A 23,293-nucleotide genomic window follows, 5' to 3' on the forward strand; every position below is an offset into this window, starting at 1 on the left:
TCCGCAGTGCTCCCATTGAATCATCCACGATTCGGTTGTCCCTTTGAACCTAGATCTTGGGATCTCCAGTCAGCTAGGTTGGGTTGCCATTATGGCGATTCTTAAAATGTAGGCTTTTAACCCATTCCCCTCGATGATACAACTTACTCTCTAGTCAAACCTTTAATTAATTAGATCCACTAGGTTGATGACTATCAGTTAAAGTGCGCACTTCCATTTATGAAATTATATTTCATTCGAGAGTAGTTGTTTTCCAATGCTAAGTCCTTCAAAACATATGTTAGGACTTAAAAAGTAATTTGCTAACACTCGGTACATTCCCTCACATTTAAGGTATTTTTTTTTTATTCTGAAAGGTCTCTAACCTTTAAATACCTTAAATTAAAGAATATCACTTTTCTTGAAGCAAATTACTTTTCCATTATCCTTAAGTTGATGTATAATCCAAAGATAACTATGTCACTCCCCACAATTCACTCTTATTGTGGTTACTTTTTAATGCTATCAATTACTCACTCATCATACTTAAGAAGTAGGAACCAATGAAGATATTTTCTCTTTATCTATTCTTCACTTCTAGGCTTTCAATCCTCACAAGTCCTTTATATGAGAAGCACTCCTTTCACATTCAACTACGTATTCAAACCTTTTGTTTCTTGAAATTAAACAAGAACCATAGTCAGAAATTTATCACAACGTGATACTCGATTTGGATACTTCACTTCTTAAAATGAGAACCAAAGGTCGCTGAATCAACCGTATATATTAATTACAGAACTTGGCAGGAGTGCTTTCTTTTGGAAGAGACAATCTTGTTCAATTTGAACAGATTCAACCCTATCTTTATCGCATCAGTTCAGCAACCCATATATATATATATATATACGTCTGTTCAAATCCGCAGACCTTTCTCTTCACACCAGATGCCCCTTTAGTTAGAGAAGCTACTACAATTGAAATAATCATTTCAACAAAACACACATGTAACACAATTTCAAAGAAATAAGTATCAGATCAAAATAGGTCAACGCAATCAAAAGCCATTCTCATGCATGCAACCCTACCAAGAAGCATTAAGCTTCATTTGCACAAGAAAACCCACATATAAATTGATATATAGTAGAAAATCATGTTCAGTTAGATAAACTCATAGCAACGTAAGACAACATACATGCATACAGTAAGCAAAACTCAGAAAACCAAACATACACAAATGAAACATATTAGAATCCAAACTCCCACTCAAAATCCCAAGCGGCATCATCGCGGTGATGGAATGGTTACCCTTTGGAAAAGGGTCAAATGATCCATTTCCTTATAGTTTGGAAGGGTCATGTTTGTCGGTGGAGGCTCTCCAGAGAACCCTTTCATGAAGTTAGATATAGTGAATTTCTTTTCCAGACAAAAAATCAACCCATCAATTATAGGGATTCATTCCAACACATTCTTATATAATTCACAATATACAAAGTATTTAGTTTGGAAGGGTCATGTATGTAATCGTTTCCCAATTGGCATGTCAACCACTTGGAAATCTGTCAATTAATTTGTCAAACACTCGATCGACAATCATTTGAAAGCCGTGAATTCATGAAGTCGTAACTATATTATATATAAGGTTAGTCGTAAACAAAACACTCCCAAAGCATTACTTACTTTACAAACTGAACTTAATGCGTGGCAAAGAAGTAACCAACTAGACAAGAATACAAACAAACAGTTTTGCAAGAAACCAAGACTACATACCAGACAATTCTACCACAAAAATAATCTGTAGGACAAAAACATGATAGAATAAATCTGAAGGAAAGATCATGCCATTAGGATCAACTTTTACTTTGTCACGGAAGCATATTACTCTCAATACAAAAATAGCAATCAAACCAATATGTCTTAAAGATTGTTGGAAAAATAAGGTCTAATTGCTATATTAAATCACATAAAAATTTAAGAAATAATTCATGCAATTATATATCAAAATTAATGCATGCACATAAGTAACTAATGCTAAATGAACATGACATAATGGATTAGAAAAACCTAGAAAATATGGTCGAGGCAAGTGTTGGACACTTTGTCCTTAAGACAAATTTACGCCCCACACGGTGCTCATGGTTGATCGGCCCATGTCTCCCAAGATACAACAACCACGTCCTTGTAATAGTAGCACTCCAAATCACAAGGTTTCATGAACCACGATTATGTTGAAAACTCTCTCATATGGACTCAATGAAACTCTCTAATATTTAGTACACTCTATGTATGATTATGTAAAACAATGAAAAATTATTTTGTGATTATACGGGACTTCTCTATTTATAGAATGTGAGATACCTCTTTGGAAAACATGTGACTATTCATGAAGAGTCAAAAGTCGCAACTCTTCATTTGAGTAGACACATCTTTCTACCAAAATGCTCCACTTCTAATTTCCATTCAATTAAATATTATTATTAAATTTTCCAACACTACCCACATATAAATGTATGGCTACAACTCGGTCTCACATCCAACGCCCCAAAACCCTAGAGATCGAAGATGCTCATCTCATCAGGGCGGGCAAGAAGGGTTTTACAAGTCAAAACACAGAGTTCGCTATGGGAAATCATATGATGGGACCGACTTTATTAATGATAAAGGAAAGTAACAAGTCGGGAATTATGAGTTAAACCAAGGCAATGCTGCTCTCTCCACCGGGGGGCTTGCGAACACCACCCAGATAGTCTCTGGATGATGCCTTTCCATCGGCAAAGATGTTGCTGCCATTCATCTCTCTCAGCTTAGCCGTGCTGAGGGGCTTTTCAGTAGACCCTGGAGCAACATCACCTTTAAATATATCATTCCCTGTCAGCTCTGCAAACTTCTGGTTATGTATTTTCCAAGAAGTCTTGGAAACAGGTTCCTCACTGAACATAATATTACTCTGACCTCCAGCAGGCTGTGTGACAAAAAGTAAATTTCAATACAACAATTCAAGAAATGTTACTTCGCAAGATAGTCTAGGATTATTCGGCAGAGTAATACATACCTGGATTACAGGAAAGTGTTCACCCCCAGGCTATCTTTCTAGGCTATCAATTTTGAACCTTTGATCCAATTAATTCTTGTTGGAAAGAATGGTCCAAACTAACAGTCTCACAACCTAACATACCAGACGACTATTTGACAACAAACCCTAAACAGGAGAACCCTCAATTGCATACTTAAAACCAAAATTATGGAAGTCCAAGTTATCTAGCGTTATATTTCCTAATTGATTAATTATCATAACTAAAGCTGAGAAAGATATGAATGAAAACATTCATTCACAAAAACAAAATGAATCAGTGAACTCACATTTGAAACTTTGACAGAGGTGCGTAGATTTCGGGGTGCAGGGTCCCCAATGTCTCTGGTTTCTCTAGTTTGCAGGGTGTGAGCAGCAGCCAATGATCGAGGCACGACTTCAGGAGGAGGGCCAAAGATGTCATTTCCAGTGAGCTCCTTTGACTTGGCATTTGATCCGCTCTTCTTGGATTTTAAATCGGAGTTAGACTGCAATGTCCCACTCAATTCACGCTGCTTGGCAACCTCAGGAACAGTGACAGGCTTCTTAGGCGTGACATGTTCATCAACACTGAATGAGATTTGGCTGACTCCATTGAGTGCTTGCTGATAAATACGAAGCCCCGTTTTGTTACTAGCATTATTAGATTCTGGTGCAGCATCCTTGCCTGAACCCGCTGCAGATATGCCATTTCCAGTAATCTCCTTCAGTTTATAGCCTGAACAAGGCTTCCTGTACCACATTTCATCTGGGTTTTTGATTTTCAATATTGACCATTAACCATATCGTTAAAGTAGTGATTTTGTTTACCCAAAAAAAAAAGTACTGATTTCTTGCTGGATCTAAGATGGGCAAATTTCAAAAAAAGAGAGGAAAAAAATTGAGTTTCATTGCATGCATTTGTAGACATATGTGGGTTAGGCTAGTCGGGCAAGGCAGTGTTACCGCCCCAGATATTAGAGTAGTTTAGAATATTGTCTTATCAGAAAACATAAATAGTCTTCTGATCAGATGAATACAAAACATAAATAGGATCACATGAATATAAAACAATCAAAGTTAATAGTCTTCTGATCAGAAAACAGAAAATTTTGTAGTTTTCATTCAGCAGTTTGAGCAGGTTAATGGGTAATTAGCAGAAAATTAGATTAATGAAGCATGCACTACTGAATTAATAGCTAGATCTGAGTTGAGAGGAGATCTCACTGTTTGTTGAGGCTCTGAGCTTCTTCATCAGTGATCTGACCGCCATGGAGCACCTTGCTGATTCCATCCGACGGCTGAAAATGCACCTCTTGAGCTTGATTAGCTTTCTTAATTCACCATCATCAAGAAAGAAAGCAAGAAGAAATTTACATTGACTACTGAGTAATGTTGAAGTGGAAAGTAAAGGAACCTGATGAGAGCGGTGGGCGGAGGAGGCGGTGGGCGGAGAGTCGGAGTGTGGGACCTCTTTCCACGTCAGCATATCGGCAGTGTCTCTGCGAGGCTTTCTCAGTGGTGTTCTCTCCATTGTTTTCGGTCTCACTCTCTCGCGCTGGTCTGAGTCTCTCTTCGTCCTTTGGCTATGGGGTTTTGAGATAATTTTGAATTTTGAATGAATAGAAAATAGTATTCATAAATAAATAAAGCAAAAGTAATAAAATCCCAAAACATTTTGTCATTTTCGAAACAGGAGAAGAGAAAGGTCTTGGAGCATCATCATATTAAAGTTCATATGAAGTTCGACTTTGAGACGGTAGATGATTAAATGTTTTTCTTTAGATAAAAGGACAAGTGTCTTTAATTGGTACAGGGAATTACGTGGGTGAGTCTGTCTCTCAAGATGATAAAATTCAACACAAAGATTTCGTGTGGGGTTTAGGGGTGGGTACTTAAAACCGAAAATTGAAATCGAAACACGAATCGAATCGAACCGCACCGAACGGTTTGGTTTTACGGTTTTGAAATAGTTTCGGTTTCAAAACCGAACCGCGGCAAAGAAAATGGTTTGGTTTCGGTTTTGGGTTTTCAAAACCGCACTGAAATCGAAACCGCACCACATAATAAATAAATGTTATATTTTAAACTTTTAATTAGTTTCAAGTTCAACTAGGTTATAGATTTGGTTTTGCGGTTTTGGGTTTGCACTTCTCTTCGACTCCTGACTACTTCTGCGCCTTGCATCTCTGCCTTTGCCTCTGCAATCTGCATCTCTGCCTTTGCCTTTGCGACTGCGACTGCCTGCTTGCATCTCTGCCTCTGTGACTGCGACCTCATTGAGTCACTGCTTGCCTTGCATCCCCAGATCCCCTTCATCTGCAAGCCCTAATCTCTGCAAATCAAAAGCTCTGCAAAACAGACTTGGCAAATCATTCACATGCTCTTCGTTCCAGCTAATATGGTAAAAACTTAGAACTTGTATTACTTAGAACTAGTATCATTCATCAATTTAATCTGTTTTTATGTTGATCTATATATATAGCTAGTTTTGAGATATTAGATTAAGCAACTGTTTAGCTGAGGGCGTTGTATTTAGTATTACATTTGCATAATCTCCTTATGGTTTACATATTATTTTTCATTTTGTTTCAATCTATTTTATCAGTTTTGGACCTTTCAATTTGTTTTTAGGTGATTCCTCTCTCATGGATTATTTTTTGTGGATTTTCATATGCAAACTATGCTAAAATTATGATGTAATGTTCTTTAGATCTCTGTTAATGTTTTCGTTTGCAAACACGGTCGGTTCTCGGTTGCGAAAGACAATATTTCTTTTTGTGTTTTAGAATGAAATAGAATACGCTTTGTGTCAATTTTATGATCTGAGTTACTTGTCGAACTAGGTTATTTCGGGTTTGATGTGTTTGAATTTGTTCTGGGGGCATTCGAGTAGTTAGAAACTGAAACCCCTAAGTTAATGAGAAACCATGTAGTCCTTTTATTTGGTTTGTCATGGATGTGTTCTTTGTCTTCTGCGAACATCTTATTGTTTCTGGTTATGTTTTTATTTGCTCAAGCTTGCTTGATTTGGCTGCTTATAGAACATCTAAGGGAGCACTTAGTTTTTTATCGAGCAGAGGAATGGTTTTCTTCATAGTCTCATTAACCAAGTTTACCTATATAGTTAAATGTGGTGTTTGACTAAGAACGAAAAACAAATTTTGGAATTGAAATGGTGTTGGACCTTTTGCTTGAAGACAGCCTGATGCCTCAGCAAAAGAGTATGGTGTTAATTAAAAGTTTTAAACTTGGATTGAAGTTGGTCGGATTTGATTAATGAAACATGCAGTTCTGGAGCTTATAGCAGCTCAGCTAGCTGTTTTCTGTTTTGTTTTTGCTGAAACAGTTGATTTTGTTTGGAATTTTTGTTTTGAGCAATTCTATGTTGGGTTCTACCTCTGGGGTTATGTGATATTGTGATTGTTACAAGGAAAATAAGATCGTCTTATGCATAAATATGTGTATATTTTAAATTGTACATTTTTTTCTCAAAAACCAAACCGAAACCATTTGAAACAGCACTGAACCGAACCAAACGGTTTGGTTTCATTTCGGTTTTGGCTTCAAAACCGCACCGCAAAAAGTTTCGGTTTCGGTTTCGGTTATGGTTTCACTCGAAACCGCACCGAACCACACTACGCCCACCCCTAGTGGGGTTGGTTTGGAATTGTAGTGCTTCTAAACAAATAATTTATTAAAAAATTTGGAATATCAAATTTGTTTAGTAAAAAAAAATATTTTCTTAGAAAAACTATTGTTAATAACAGTAGAAAAACATAGAAAAGTATACCCCATATATATTACAAAATGAAAATCATTGTCCTACATTATTCTCTTTGACAATTAGTATATCACATAAAATATCATATACTTTTTTAGTCATTTAACATGTTTACAACAATTTATTTAAAAGCTTACCAAAGACTCAGATATTTTTTTTTTGTTAAAAACACTTTTACAAAAAAAATTAAAAAATTTACAAAATATTCAACAACTTTATTTTAGTTGTTTTTTCTCACAGCACAGTTTCCAAAGCACAACAATACCAAACTAACCCTTAGTTTGTCAAACTGTTCTAACTATTTTTGTCGAATATACTAACTTGTGCATCAGATACTACTCTCTAAGACCATCTCCAATCCGTTACTTAGTATTACGGTCTAGTGATATTCTTCTGCACTTGTAAGTGAGAGGTCTTCAGTTCGGTTCTCACCAAAAACAAAGTTGAACCACATTATTATGGCAAGCCTATTGTAAAACTTGACCTACTCCCCATCCCATTAGTGTACATACTATCTTTCGCTAAGAAAAAAGAAGACTCATTCCAACCCTTGGTTAAAACCTAATATTTTTAATCCAAATATATTAGGTTTTAACCTAAAAATTGTTTTTATTTTCTTTTTTTTTTTGCTCCAATAGTTCTAGGTTAAAATATTAACATGAAATTATTAAAGAATGAATTTAGGCTAAATTTTTTTTCAGTAACTTTTTTTTCAAAATAAAATTTATGTAGATTATTAGAATTTATTTGTTATTTTCACATAAAATATTTAGATTCCGAGAAAAGTTGAAAATTCACTAAACCGACCCATGAAACATATATTTATAGAGTTTTTGGATGAATTTTGATTTAAATATTTTTTTTATAATTGTTTTAGCCGTTGGATCCAATTCGGTCGTTTCAGATTTTTTTTTACCATTAGATTGCTCATATTTGATCGCAGTCGTTGGATTTAATGTATTTAAAATTTTAAAATGGCCTAAATTTTAGGTTTTAACCCAAAACTTATTTTAAACCCAACCATTGGAAAATGATTTGAATAGTTTAAAACCTAAATTTGGCGGGCCAACCTTTTAACTTGGCCTAAATTCTCGATTAAATTTGCCCAAATTTTAGGTTTGAACCAAAAACTCATGTTAGGTCTAACCATTGGAGAAAGATTGGATTAGTTTAAAACCTACATTTTAGGTTTTAACCCAACGGTTAGAGATGGTCTAAATACTCATGTTTGGTGCAGTATTGAATTAAAGACCATATTATCTACCCACCTTAAAAAAAATTTCGTCCCTGAAATTTTAAATAAGTAGCTAGCCAAAGATGGGATTCAATGGCTAGATGTATCCAAAAAGTAGCAAAAGAGGTATTAGGAAAGTCTAAGGGCTTTGCTCCACATCAAAAGGAATCTTGTTGGTGGAACGAGGAGGTACAAACAAAGGTGAAGGCTAAGAAGGAATATTGTAAAGCCTTATACAAGGATATGACCGATGAAAATGGTGAAAGTTATAGAATAGCGAAGCAGGAGGCGAAAAAAGCTGTGAGAGAAGCTAAGCTAGTGGCTTATGACGATATGTATAAGCGACTAGATACCAAAGAAGGAGAATTGGATATCTATAAACTAGCTAGAGCAAGGGAAAAGAAGACAAGGGACCTAAACCAAGTGAGGTGCATTAAGGATGAGGATGGAAAAGCTCTTGCTACAAAGAACACGGTCAAAGACAGATGGAGAAGTTATTTTCATAATCTTTTCAATAAAGGACATGAAAGGAGTACTTTTTTGGGGGAGTTGAGTAACTCAAAAGAGTGTAGAAACTACTTCTTTTACCGCTGAATCAGGAAGGAAGAAGTGGTTGTAGCTTTGAAAAAGATGAAACATAGAAAAGCAGTGGGCCCAGATGATATACTAATCGAAATGTGGAAAGTCTTGGGAGAGACGGGTATAGCATGGCCCACATACTTTTTCAATAGGATTTTGAAAATGAAGAAGATGCCAATTGAGTGGCGAAAGAGCACTTTGGTGCCCATCTACAAGAATAAGGGCGACGTACAAAATTGCATGAACTATAGGGGTATTAAGCTAATGAGTCATACAATGAAGCTCTGGGAGAGAGTCATTATGCATAAATTGAGGCAAGAGACACGGGTTTCGGACAACCAATTTGACCTCATGCCAGGGCGCTCAACCATGGAGGCAATCTATCTCTTACGAAGATTGATGGAAAGATATAGAGATAGGAAAAATGATTTACATATGGTTTTTATAGATTTGAAAAAAGCATACGATAGGGTCTCAAGAGACATTCTTTAGAGGATTTTAGAAAAGAAATGAGTACGAGCAACATATATCCAACCTATAAAGGATATGTATGATAGAGCAAAGACTGCTGTAAGAACTCATGAAGGACAAACCAAAAGCTCCACATAACTGTTGGGTTACATCAAGGCTCATCCTTAAGTCCTTACCTTTTTGCATTGGTAATGGATGAGTTAACGAGACATATGCAAGATGATATTCCTTGGTGTATGCTTTTCGCAAACGATATAGTGTTGATAGATGAAACTCAGGAAGAGGTAAATACAAAGCTTAACCTTTGGAGAGAATTGTTGGAATCTAAAGGTCTTTGCCTAAGCCGATCAAAGACAAAATATATGGAGTGCAAGTTTAGTGCAAATGGAGGCTAAAATGAGTTAGGGGTGAGGATCGGAGATCAGGAAGTACCAAAGAGCGACCGCTTTCGCTACCTAGGATCTATCCTGTAAAAGAACGGAGAATTAGATGGAGACCTCAATCATATAATACAAACTGGATAAATGAAATGGAAGAGTGCATCTGACGTGTTGTGTGACCGCCGTATGCCACTGAAACTCAAGGAAATTTTTTATAGGACGTTAATAAGGCTAGCGATGATGTATGGCACGAAATATTGGGCAGTGAAGCATCAACACATACATAAAATGGGTGTAGCAGAGATGAGCATGCTTCGTTGGATGTGTGGGCACACAAGAAAGGATAAGATTAGGAATGAGAATATCCGAGGTAAAGTAGGAGTAGCCGAAATTGAAGGAAAGATGAGAGAAAATCGGTTACGGTGGTTTGGACATGTGTAAAGAAGGCCTACTGACGCTCCGGTTAGAAGATGTGACTACGGGACAAAGGTTCAGAGCCGAAGAGGTAGAGGAAGACCTAGGAAAACTTTGAAAAAGGCTCTAAGAAAAGACTTAGAGTACTTGGATCTAATGGAGGACATGACACAGAATTGAGCTCAATGGCGTTCTAGGATTCATATAGCCGACCCCACTTAGTGGGAAAAGCCTTTATTGTTGTTGTTGTTGTTGTTGTTGCTAAACATAAAACACTCAAGGATAGAAAGAAAATATATAAAGAAGAAATAAAGCTAGAGTGGTTGCATAAAAGAGAATGTCATTCCATTGCGATCAGATTGCAATGATTCTTCTTTCATGCCTCCAAACTCAAATTTTCTCTCTTCTTCAGTACAATATTATACCATAATACCTTCATAAGAACATAAAGTAAAAAATAGATATATATAATAACGATGAGGACAATTATACCAAGTGAGTGGTAATTGAGTTATCATTATATATTATTATCATTAGTTCCGCTTCATTTGGTATCAGAGCCAAGTGAGTGGTAATTGAGTTATCATTTTTTTAATCACTACATTTGGTCATTATTCAGTTTCATTTATAGCTTCTTATTTGTTAACCTTCTAAGTAGGACTGTTTACTCTCCACCCAAACAGTAAGGCGTCTTCCAAACAATAAGTCCATAGGATTGGCATGAGCGAATCGCATAAGCAGAGAGGGAGTTTAGCAAATACACGAGGAAGATAATAGATAGTAAGATTTTTTGCATATTGAAAACCTACATTTTGAACAATATGAGTAGATTATTTAGATCTAATTCAACTGCCAACTTGCTCCAGAACAAGTTTAAGTAGAATTCCAAACATAGTAAATGAAGAACAAAAATTAGAATTTCAAACGGATGACAGTGTCGACTTTGGAGATTGGAATATCCCCAAAGTTTCTGTTAAAAACATTTACAAAAAGAAATGATCAGTAGCCTCTTTTAGAAGTGAACACCACGTCAAAATAGTTGAAAAAGCTTATGCTCTTAGTAAAGAACATGAAACTTGTCAATTATTCACACCAGAACAAATCAGAACTCATAGAAAAGATGGTTACAATTACATTCACATAGGTCTAGTCCAAATAGCAGTCAAGCCCTTAATAAGAAGAGGCCTCAATACCTCTATTTTGTTATGTCTCCAAGATGCAAGATTCACTGACTTCAGTGATAGTATTCTTGGAATGATTGAGTCAAGTCTTTACAATGGACCAATTCATTTTGATTACTTCCCAGATCTCACAATAAGTCTTTTAGACCCCCACATGCTAAAAACACTCACATTAAACATAAAAACTTCTGGGTACCAAGTCCTTGAAGGAGTCGAACCATTAGCTTTAATTTTCAGAGTTTACTACAAAGTCACATGAACAAACATGAACTTCCAAGCCTTAGTTAAAAGTCCTCGAGACCACACACCCTTGATACAAACCAATCAAGAAAATGCCAACATTAAAATACCCAGAACCATTAGATGGTCAGATATCAGTCTACCTTCATATTGGTGCTTGATCAATGAAAGCAAACTAGTTAGTATCCAAAATAGTTTAGTCAACCTAGACAACATAGAACAATATTTTGATGGAACAGTTAAAATCAACTTTAACTGTCCAGCTAGAAAATCTAGTGTCCACTTACACGAGTTAGCCCAGTCACACAAATCTTTAGAACCAAGTAGGAATTCTTTTTTTTGGATCCACATCAGCCGATATGGTGGGTCGAGGTCAAGATTTAATCAATTCCTTAGTCAATAGAAAATTAAAAGCAGTATAAACTAGCTTAGCAGTCACCGAGCAATAATTAATTAATGATTTGATCAACCTAAAATTAAAATCTTTATAAACAACCTCTCAGGTAACTCACCCATGATACCAGCCTAACACTCAAAACCAATGAGAACAAACCTCTCCAACATAATCCGACTTCGAAGCAAGTCAAATTAACCACCAATTACTTGTATTGAATAAACCATTCAAATTTCGATGGAAGAAACTCAATGCTGACATCGAAGCCACATCAAATATTCCCAAAACACATATTTTTCGAAATAAATATACAAAAGAACAAAAACTGAACATTTACGATAAATGGACTAATTTCATGAAAAAGCATAGACTTGAAGTATTTTTCTTCGATTTCGTTGAAAAATATTACGAGTTTGAAAAGAAGATAGAAGTCATCACCAAAGAAAATTGGGTTAAAGAAGACAAAACCATAGTCTCTTCTAGTCACCATCTACAAGAAACAATTTTAATTACAACTGCAAACACACAAGTACCAGCCACTTCTTTCAAACTTCCAAAAGAAGATGCAGGAGTCAAGCCAGTCATCGAAAAAAACAATTTTACAAACCAAAGTCTACACACCATAAGAAAACAATTAGACAAAATAGAAACAAAGTAGATAGACTTTCTCAATCAAAACCAACAATTAGGGAAAAACCCTTAGTCAACTTCCCAGAATCTTCCTCTAGCACAATAGCTTTAAAAACAATTTCCACAAGTCAAAAAATAGATCAAATGTTACAAGAATTAAAACAAGAAAAAACAGTCAATGTTTTACAACATCCAGATAAATCTCAACCAGAAACAACTTATGCAATATGAGATTCAGAAGACGAGAGTGAAACAAATTCCATCAGAAAAGTAGAAGAAGCTTTTCAAAATCTTGAACTAAAATGAATCACGAACAAACTAGTCAATCCAACAACTCTTACCAAAAATTGGTATCCAAGGCCAACATCTCCGGATATTCAATTTGAAGAAAAAAACATCCAAAATCAATTCTCAATCTCAGCTGAAAAACTCTATGAATGGAACATAGATGGATTATCAGAACAAGAACTTTTGAATAAATTACAATACAACTCCATGATTGCTAATAGTTATATTACCAATCATAACCTTAGTCAAACACAAGTTGTCGACCTTTTGGTCACTGGATTTACAGGAATGCTCCATTCCTGGTGGGAAAAACATCTCACTGAACAATCCAGAAATGAAATTAAAAATGCAGTCAAAATAGACAAAGATGGAATACCCATCTTTGATGAGCATATAGGACGAGGAGTCCCAGATGCAGTCAACATATTACTTTTCACCATTATAGAACATTTCATAGGGACACCCAGTAATGTTACTTCCAGAATTCATGACCAACTTAGTAACTTAAGATGTTCGACCCTAAGCTATTTTAGATGGTACAAAGATATTTTCATGTCTAGAGTCATGCTTAGAGAGGATAGTAATAAACCATTTTGGAAAGAAAAATTCATTAACGGATTACCAAATCTATTTGCCCATAAAATCAGAAATGTTTTAGTTAATGAAGAAGGTATCATACCATATCATACCCTTACTTAGGAAAATATTATTAATATTATCCAGAAAGAAGGATTGAAAATGTGTATTGATATGAAAATTACAAAACAAGTCAACAAAGACAAGTCAATGGCCAAATATGAATTAGGAAACATCCCAAATAGGTACCCAAATAAGTACTCAAGTAAGAGACATCCCAAATATAAAAATAAGAATTTTGAAACAAATACATTTTACGAGAAACCCAAGCCCAACAAGTGGAAGAGGAAACCCTAAAAAAAATTCCACTTCGAAAACCAAGAACGAAAAGGAAATTGCTACAGGTGTGGTAAATTCGGTCATTATGCAAATAAATGTAGAGTCAAGAAAACAATGAGAAAATCCAGTTAATTCAGGTCTTAGAATTAAGAGACACAGACCATAGTCAATCCGAAGATGATTTATGTTCTAATTCATCTTCTTCCAATAATTCCTCCAGTAGTCTTTCATCCCCCGATATTAAAATAGGGTGCACTGATACTTGTTGTAAAAAGATTTCAGTCCTTAATAAACAAGAAGAACAAGAAGATCTTCTTATCGAATTAATCAGCAAAGTAGATGACCCTGAATTAAAGTAATTTTATTTAAAGAAACTTAAGAAGTTAATCTCCCCTGAAGAAGACAGTACTAGTCAATCCCAAGAGGCCCCAAAAATATGTCTTAGCACAACCCTAGAAAGGTTTAATAGGGCTAAGAAAGAAATTATAGTCAAAGATTTACAAAGAGAAGTCAATAAAATTAAGGAAGAAATTAAGTCCTTAAAATCAGAAAATATAGAAATTCACTCACATCTCAGTAGGATTCAAACATAAGCACTCATTGGCAATAATGATGAAGAATATAATAGTTCTTCCTCCAACCAAGTGTCATAATCCAAATCCATAGAAAACCCAACAGAACATCTAGTTTTAGGATTACTACAAAAAATTAGGATCCGAAAATGGTATTCTAAAATAAAAATAATAATTGAAGGCTTCTAGTTAGAAACAATTGCCTTAATTGACTCAGGTGCAGACTTGAATTGTATCAAAAAAGGTTTAATTCCCACTTAGTATTTTCATAAATCAACATAAATTATTAGTGCTACAAATCAGTCACCGATGCAATTAAAATATGAAATCTCAAAAGCCCATGTTTGTCAAAACAATGTTTGCTTTAAAACTCCATTTGTTTTGATAAAAAATATTTCAAACCCATTCATTCTAGGTCTCCCCTTCATAGCTCTCCTATATCCTTTTAAGGTACACCATAATCGTATAACCATGATAGGGGCATATGTATGCACCTTAGTTAGCTTGTTCTTGTGCATTTACATTGTTTTTCCTTAGTTAAAGTAGTCTTTTAAGCTAGTTTTATGTGTTTTCAGGTTTTAAGGGCATATCATACAAAAAGATGCATTTTAGAGCCTTTTGGAGCACAATTGAGCTTGGATTGGATATCACATACTTGGAGCCAAGAGGATGGACGAAATTGAAGATTTGAAGATGACGTTTCCTACTTGAACAAGGTTTCCTTGTTGAAGTAGGAAAGTCCCTAATTGAAGATGGAATCCTAGTTGAATTAGGATTCCTAGTTAAAATAGGTTTCCTAGTGGAATTGGGATTCCTAGAAGATGAAGATTCCTACTCAAACAAGGTTTCCTACTTGAAGTAGGAAAGTTAAATCCAAATGGCATCAAGTTTCAGCAACAAAGAAGTTTTCCAAGTCCAAATGAAGGAAAAGGAATCCAAGATGATGAAGGACTGACAAAGACAAACTTTCCTAATCCTAATGTACAAAGATTTCAGCTCCAAAGAGGAGTCCTAAACATTTTAGGACACCTTATCCCTTCACAATCAGCCTTATCCCTTAGTGCCACACCTATTCCCTTCTAGAAATTTGATTTCCTTGCCTTGCAAGGCTTTCTAGAAGCCTTATCCACCCTATCCCTTACCTGCCGCACCTAGGAGGCCTTTTCCCATTCAAAATCTGATTGTTTTAAGCCTTTTCTTGATGGGTTTTAATTATACAAGTCCATATCTGATTCCCCTAGGGTTTTAAGTGCCTATATATACTTATATTAACCATTTGGCTGAATTACCACCTCTCATACACATCAATTCACGCCAGAAATCATCCCTTGCTCTCTGCCGCACCCTTCCACCACCATATTCCATAATTTCTGCCCAAAATCATCCCTAGCCACACCACCCATCAACCCTAGACACCACCACACACCCCCCATCCATTCTACACCATTCTACACCATTCATAACCCCAAAACCTGTCCACAACCTTTGTGCCGCAGCAAGGAGAAAGGAAGGAACTTCGTGGATGCACTTGCTGTCCAAGTTGGAGTATCTAGGTGTTTTCTTTCTTTAGATTTCAATGTTTAAACTTATTTATCTTTGCTTTGTGCATATGAGGAACTAAACCCCCCCTTGGCTAGGGGGGATTCAAAACCATGTTCATGCTTGCTATATGATTTGATTACTTCTAATTGCGTTTCATAAGTTGTGAATTCAATTTACTTATCTATATGAATTAAAACTGGTTTGTGTATGTTGGTTAAGAGGGCCCGCTTAGTTTACATGCATGAGTTTGATGCTAGAATATAAGAGAATTTCAATTAATTGTTATGAACTTATATTCACAAGTAGTAAAGGTTGTTGATCACAATCGTGTTAAGTAAATTCTTGGCATAAGTTTCATGCAATTCATAGTAACAAGTGCCCCATCAATGCTTATGGTTTTCATAGAACTTAATGATTCTTGCATGTATCTCTATTATGCGCTTTCATGTAGGGAACTTGTGGAGAATGCTTTGGGTTGTCGTATACAATTCATCCAATTCAATAACTTAAGGAAAATCTGAGGGTTAATTTAAGCGGACCTAATTAACTTGGGGCGTTGAGAATTCATGGTTTATTGAGAAGCAATTGGAAATCGTTTTGTATGCAAGTGTGACATGTGTGGAGAAGAACCCCTTAGTTAGCCTTCCATCCATTCACTTTAACCAATTTCGTTTTAAAATCTGTTTAGTTTAGTTTACTTGTTTTGTTTTTAAATTCGTCCAAAATCAATCCCCCTTTACTTTGTTGAGTCATATTAGTTAGAAATCAATTTAGTTTTTGTTTTTAAGTGTCTTGAGTCAAGTTATAACCAATTTTCGTCCAAATTCTTCCTTGGTGTCAAAAACTGCCCAGAAAGTGTTTTTAAGGCAGTTTTGAGTGTTTGTTTGCTGTTTTGAGTCTTTTGGTTTGTTTTGGTGTTTTAAAGTTTAGTTTTGCATTCTTTGAGTCTAGTTTAGTGTTTTAAACTTGTTTTTACGTATTTGAGTAAGTTTTCAAGTGATTTAGCAATCCCTCCTAATCCCCTGCCTAAAACGATCCCTACTTACATACTTTGCTACAATTGATAAAAAGAGGGTTAATTTGAGTGCTAGTTAATATCATATCAAACCACCAGAATGTTAGGACAAAAAAAATCACATTTGAGTTCTGCACGGAAACAGATCTCAAAAAATGAAGACAATTACAAAAAGAAAGCATCTAAAAAACCATCAATTTAGTTACCAAAAAATCACAACAAATTAATTTCTTAAAAGAAGAAATTAATTACAAAAGAATTGAAGAACAATTAACAAATAAATCTTTGTTACAAAGCATTGACAATTTTCAAAAGAAACTTGTTAATGAAATTTGTTCGGATATTCCTAACGCTTTTTGGCACAAAAAACAACACATTATTAAACTTCCTTACAATAAAGAATTTATTGAAAAGAAAATACCAACAAAAGCCAGACCAATCCCAATGAGTTAAGAAGTTATGGAATTTTGCAAAAAAGAAATCCAAGAATTTCTCAATAAAGCAATCATTAAAAAAAGCAAATCACCCTGGTATTGTCCTGCTTTTTATGTCCAGAAAAATGCTGAATTAGAAAGATGAACTCTCAAGTTAGTCATTAATTACAAACCTCTTAATGAAGTCTTGGAATGGATACGGTATCCAATTCCCAACAAAAGATATTTAATTAAGAGACTTAGTCAAACTGTAATTTTCTCAAAATTTGACATGAAGTCTGGATTTTGGCAAATTCAAATTCATGAGAATGATAAATACAAAACAACATTTGTCACTCCTTTTGGTCATTATGAATGGAATGAAATGCTATTCGGTCTTAAGAATGCACCTAGTGAGTTTCAGAATATCATAAACGAAATATTTAATCAATGCAATCATTTTTCAATTGTTTATATTAGTGATGTTCTCATTTATTCCAAATCAATAGATAAGCATTGGAAACACTTAAACATGTTTGCTAGGATAATTAAATCAAACAGATTAGTTGTCTCAGCAACCAAAATTAGGTTATTCCAAACCAAAATTAGGTTTTTAGAATACAATATCCACCAGTCAACCATTCAACTAATAGATAGAGCAAATTCAATTTGCAGATAAGTTTCCAGATGAAATCACTGAGAAAACCCAATTACAGAGATTTCTAGGATCTTTAAATTATGTTGCATAATTTTATCCACATCTTAGACAACAATGCAAACCCTTGTTTGATCGTCTGAAAGAAAATCCCTCATCATGGTCCAATACTCATACTTCTATAGTCAAACAAATCAAATCACATATTAAGACGTTGCCTTGTCATGGCATTCCAACTCCCAATTCATTCAAAATTGTTAAAACTGATGATGAAATTGGTTACTGAGGTATTCTCAAACAGTCAATTTCTTCCGGATCTCCTATACAAATTGTTTGTTTCCATTCAGGAGTATGAAATCCAGCACAAAGTAATTATAGTACTATTAAGAAAAAAAAATATTATCTATAGTATTATGCATTAGCAAATTTCAAGATGATTTATTAATTCAAAAGTTTTTAGTCAGAGTCGATTGCAAATATGCAAAACATGTTTTACCAAAAGATGTTCAAAACATTGCATCAAAACATATTTTTGCATGATGACAAGCTATATTAAGTATTTTTTATTTTGAAATCGAATAGATCAAAGGTAGTCAAAATTGCATCCCTGATTTCCTAACCAGAGAAGTTCTACAGGAGAAGAATGACAGCAAGAAGACTTGATCAGATGAGGCTTCCAGCCATTACCACCACCATCAGTCAAACAAGAATCAAGCCCAGATTCTTCATCGGCCTTAGCCATTACTAACCGATTCAATCCCTTAGGTTCCACAATAGAAAACCTTAGGCAAAACTACCAATCACCATGTGTCAATTATCAAACGGCATTAGTCAGTCAATATGATCCTTATTCAACCCCAACATACCAATCATCATCATCCAAACTAGTCAGTTATACCAAAACATCACCATATGTCAAGAAAAACCCCAGTGAATATTTTTTCAGTATCCCTTTCAATCTCAATCAAGAACAAGCACCAAAAAAATTAGCCAAAATAGTCTTTCCACCCAATTTCCATTATCATCCTACAGAACCACATAAAACACTGAAATACTATCAAGCTATCCTCAGCAAAACTGAGTCCATTTCAATCAAACCTCTCTATAGAAAAACCCATGAAAACAAGATCCTCTAGCTTTACATTGGAAGGTTTTTAACCGAAGCAAATTGGGAAATCCCCCTTTACAAAACCAAACCTCTTCATACCCAATATATCCATATTCCCAACAACCATTACAATTATTTTGATTACATTGATGCATGGACTAACATCTTTATCCATCAAACAGAAGATTTTAGTCATTCATGGTTCATTAATTTTGACAAGAGTTTCAGATTGAATTTTCCTGCATGGTTCCCAAAATGGTGGTCAACTCACGGCCCAACAGCCAGTCTCCTACCAGAAGAACTTATGTAGGTTCTCTCAGCCAGTTTCCAACAAAAATTTGACAGAAGTTGATTCAACTACAGAATTACACTTCTCATAATATTCATGGCCAAGTAGAAAGTCTCATAGATCTTGAAGTGGAATTATGAAGTTGAAATAGGTGAAGTTTATAGAGCCAAATCAGTCAAGTGGTGGGATAAATTCAACCATCAGAAGACCATCAGTCAGGTCCTTACCGAATTTCCCATTACTCCACTCCCAATCATTCTGGCACAACCATCACTGCTAGTTATCCCAGAACAATCATTATCAGACATTAGTCTATCTTCGTCCCTCAAAGGAACAGTCAAGTCTACCAAATCGTTAGGCTCAAAGAAAAATAAAGCCACTCGGCTTGAAGATTTAGCACAACAATTACTTGTAGAAGCAGCGATGCTCATACTGTAGACAAAGAAGCTGTAGACTCCGAATCTTCAGACATATCCTCACAGCAACCATCCAACTCAGCAAGCCAAAAAACACAACCAACTAAGTGGGCTAACTACCAGGATTCCCATGACCCATTTGCTTAAAGTCATGTGAAAACTTCAGTCATCATGTCAAGTCACCATGTGAACATAGTCATTTGCCATGTGAAACATTCATAAATTATTCTCACCTATGATTCTGACAAAGTTTGGAGTCATTCATTCATTCATCCATCCCGTGCTTCCATAGTAATGGCATCAAATATTCTTCCACGGAAAAAACAACAATTATTCCAATAAATTTCACAGTTCATCAATAGTGAAAGCAAGTCTTACAAGACCTTTTCCAAGTCTTTAAGAAGTGAACTATGAATGAGAAGGTTTCAAGTTTGGAATTTCCACAATTTCTCAATCAAAAGTTTCTTTGAGTTCATACTGTAATCAAAGAAATACAAAATTGTAAACATTTTTCATTTTAGAATGTCAAGGATGCCTGCATGCACCAATATCCTTTTCATCAGTCATTTTCTTATTTGCTGACTCAATCGTCAGTAAATCAATTGTAAGTTCCCGTGTAAGTTTTGCAATAAAATTTATTTTTAAATTATATTTGCATCATTACTTTGAATTCATTATTTTCATTATGAAGAATATTTTCATAACAATTGATTTTGAATGGCATAAAATTCTTACTCACAGTCAATTCATCGAATACCTCAAGTTCAAGGTAAACACCGATCAATCTTTTGTTTAATTCTTTCTATTTGTTTATAACAGTTGGTTTCATGGCATTTTTAATCATGGTTATCTTCCACATCAAATTCCACATAATTCATTTAACAGTTCATTCAACCCTAATCATCATTGCCCTTGGTATAATTGTCCTCATCGTTATTACTATCATTAGTTCCGCCTCATTTGATATATATATAATATTTGTTTGAAAAAAAATGAGGATTAGGTGTGGGGCCCACTCCACATCGAATTTCAACGATCCGAACAGTCTATTTTGTTAGTCTCGATTCAAAGATCATCCTTACAAAAATTCAATTCAATCCGAAACCATATGCCTATTTAATTATCAAGATCAAATTTTATTATTTCTTATATAACAAAGTATTCGTTCATTTCTTTGAACCCAATTAGATGTCTTAAATATTTCCAATTTGGCTAATATTTTACAAGGGTGATCTATGAGATACAACTTGAAAAATGGATGGTTCGGATCGTTAAAATTCGATGTGGTGTGGACCCCACAACAAATCCCCATTTAAAAAAAAATCGGGTCCCTTCCCTTAAAAACTTCCTCTATAATAATAATAATAATAATAATAATAAGAACAACAACAACAACAACAACAACAACAACAACAACATAACGTCAAAATATGTATATAATAACGTAAAATTAAAATAGTTATACTTAAATCAAAACTGAACATAGAAATGATTTTTCACATATGCACTTGTAGCATCACATACTCTGAAGATATGTGTGTAGTAACTTGGGGTCAAGTCCAAACAATAAATAAATAGAAATACTAACGTAGACGGGCCTACTCATCCACTTGATTAACGAATCCAACGAATAAGTTATCAATATTATAGTCTGCAGCCCGCAATACTAACAACTCGTTGTTGTCACGATAAGCAAGCAAATAATTTCCAAGGGTGCAATATTACCATCTTGCCCCCATTGGGAAATACACATAAATCAACCGAATAACGCATTGATCGTGCTCACGTACTACCTTCTGGGGTGACATCGTCAAAAGTACGTAATCTCCTATGCTATAAACTCGATCCTTCGAATACCTGTTCGCAATACTTTTCTGCCAATTGTGTATTATGCATAGATCCTCTATACCACGTCTCAAATGGAGTTATACCAAAAATCAAAATAGTAACGTTAGTTATACACAACTCTAACAGGGATAAGTGTCTATTATAATACTAAAACTGTAGAACGGACAAAAGCAACATGTCCAGTAAGGTCTGGATAGTTCGTTCAGACTGGCCGTTAGTTTGAAGGTGAAATGTGGTACTAGACAAAAACTTAGTACTCATAACCTTTAAGTAGGCTTCCAAAGACTTTGAAGTAAATCGCACATCATGACGAAAGACAATAGCAACATGCACACCATGTAGCTGAACAATGTAGTTCATAACGCCTTAAAAAGCAGATTCATAGTGAATTTCTCTTGAATTTGGCGAAAAATTATGTCGAGAATGTTAAAAGAACAATCAAGGATTTGAGGGTCAAAACAAGTCCATCAAATCTAGAATACAAGGTAACTGGAATTAATGCATGACATCTCGCTACAACGGTAGCTTCTGAGAGATTCAATCACCAACGATAAGGATTCATTTAGCAAAGTATTTGTTGGGTGATTGAGGAATTAATGGTCACAAATAAAACTTCAACGTCCGAGCGATTCTCCCAGAGATAATACGAAGTGCAGTAAGGTAGATGCGTACTCAAGGTTGACTGGAATGCTTTCAGGCATAAGGAGGTGACTATGGAATCATGGTCAAAGTAGATGTCAATCAAAATGCCAGAAAATCCAAGCTAGAGCACTCCTAGCTAGTTTTACTCTACCAATACCGAGTTAGAGCATGCCATACATACACAAATATATATCAACATGAAATATAAATTCCACTAATGAGTCCTAACAATACTACTTCTTACAACACTCTTAAATAAAATAAATCCTAATAAACCATTATAAAACATCAAGCAGAGTTTATAAAAAAGAAAACTTAATGTTTTGGGTAAAATAAGATGGGGGCTACATGTTGGGATAATGGATGAGGAGAAGAACGGAAGAAAAAAATGAAGAAGAGAAATGAAGAAAATGAGAAAGTGGTGTAGCACAAAAGAAGAGGAGAGTAGGAGATGATAAAGAAACAATAATGCCAACTTTAAACGTTAGGGTTTAGTATTGGTTTGATACTGATGTACTTTTATAAAAAGTGGGTATAAAAAAAAATTGAGCTAAAAAATGTGTTTGGTAAACATTTAAAAACAGCTTATTTTCACTGTTTTGGGTGAAAAAAAAAAAACTAAAAACGTGAAGCAGCAAAAATGAGCTTATTCTCACAGTACAGTAGAAGCAGTTTTTTTTTCAAAGCACAGCAATACCAAATCATCCCTTAGTTATGGCTTCTAGGCTTGGACTTAATATTTGGGTCTATATATAAAATGGGCTAAGTGAATCAGATATTAAAAAAATAAAAATAAACGATTTGGTCTGGTTCTGGTGGTTCTAGCAAGATGAAAATTAGAACCCACACTGGTATGAACGATTTAGTTCAGTTCTTGAACCCAAGTTGACTTTATTTATTTATTATTTTTTTATCAACATGTTTTTTTTTTTACAGTTTATTTTATCGAATTTGCAACCCTAACCGGTGGTGTAGTCAAGATTTTCAAGTAATGAGGTCATAATATCAATAAAAAAAATATTATTTGGCCATTTTGTCTAACACCTAGTAGGCACCTACCAATTCCTATCAATATATGCCGAAAGTTTATGCCAACATATGTTGACGACTACTATTATTTATAGAGCTTGTCTAAGGTAGATGCGGGACATTGTGGAGTAATATTGAAGATTGTCAAGGTTTATATATATATATATATATATATATATATATATATATATATATATAATATAAGAAACTAGAAGTAGAAGAGGGTGTA

At 34.8% G+C, this 23,293-nt stretch overlaps 1 protein-coding gene and 1 long non-coding RNA gene across 2 annotated transcripts; one reads left to right on the forward strand and one right to left on the reverse strand.

Annotated features, from left to right (window-relative positions):
• Window positions 1-2,429: 2,429 nt before the first annotated feature.
• On the reverse strand, window positions 2,430-4,860 carry LOC103401654 (uncharacterized). Its single transcript, XM_008340368.4, has 4 exons — window positions 4,443-4,860; window positions 4,253-4,326; window positions 3,337-3,778; window positions 2,430-2,938 (listed from the first exon to the last, which is right to left on the reverse strand). Exons 1-4 carry the CDS (start codon window positions 4,557-4,559, stop codon window positions 2,666-2,668), a joined length of 906 nt encoding a protein of 301 aa, XP_008338590.3. The 5' UTR covers window positions 4,560-4,860; the 3' UTR covers window positions 2,430-2,665.
• A 287-nt stretch (window positions 4,861-5,147) lies between these two features.
• LOC139192069 (uncharacterized) lies at window positions 5,148-15,857 on the forward strand. The gene is made up of 2 exons (XR_011575866.1): window positions 5,148-5,429; window positions 14,683-15,857. It is a non-coding gene; the product is annotated as an uncharacterized lncRNA (long non-coding RNA).
• The last annotated feature ends 7,436 nt before the right edge of the window (window positions 15,858-23,293 follow it).

This window comes from Malus domestica, chromosome 15 (genome assembly GCF_042453785.1).
Source record: "Malus domestica chromosome 15, GDT2T_hap1".
Taxonomy (NCBI): Eukaryota; Viridiplantae; Streptophyta; class Magnoliopsida; order Rosales; family Rosaceae; genus Malus; species Malus domestica.

Bases quoted from the DNA above. Each gene is read 5' to 3' on its own strand.
- LOC103401654 (XM_008340368.4), bottom strand. From the start codon at position 4,559: ATGGAGAGAACACCACTGAGAAAGCCTCGCAGAGACACTGCCGATATG. The intron at 3,779-4,252 runs GTGAGATCTCCT...AATGTGGTACAG, and splicing joins GCTCAGAGCCTCAACAAACA to GAAGCCTTGTTCAGGCTATA. The intron at 2,939-3,336 runs GTGAGTTCACTG...TTTGTCACACAG, and splicing joins CCTCTGTCAAAGTTTCAAAT to CCTGCTGGAGGTCAGAGTAA.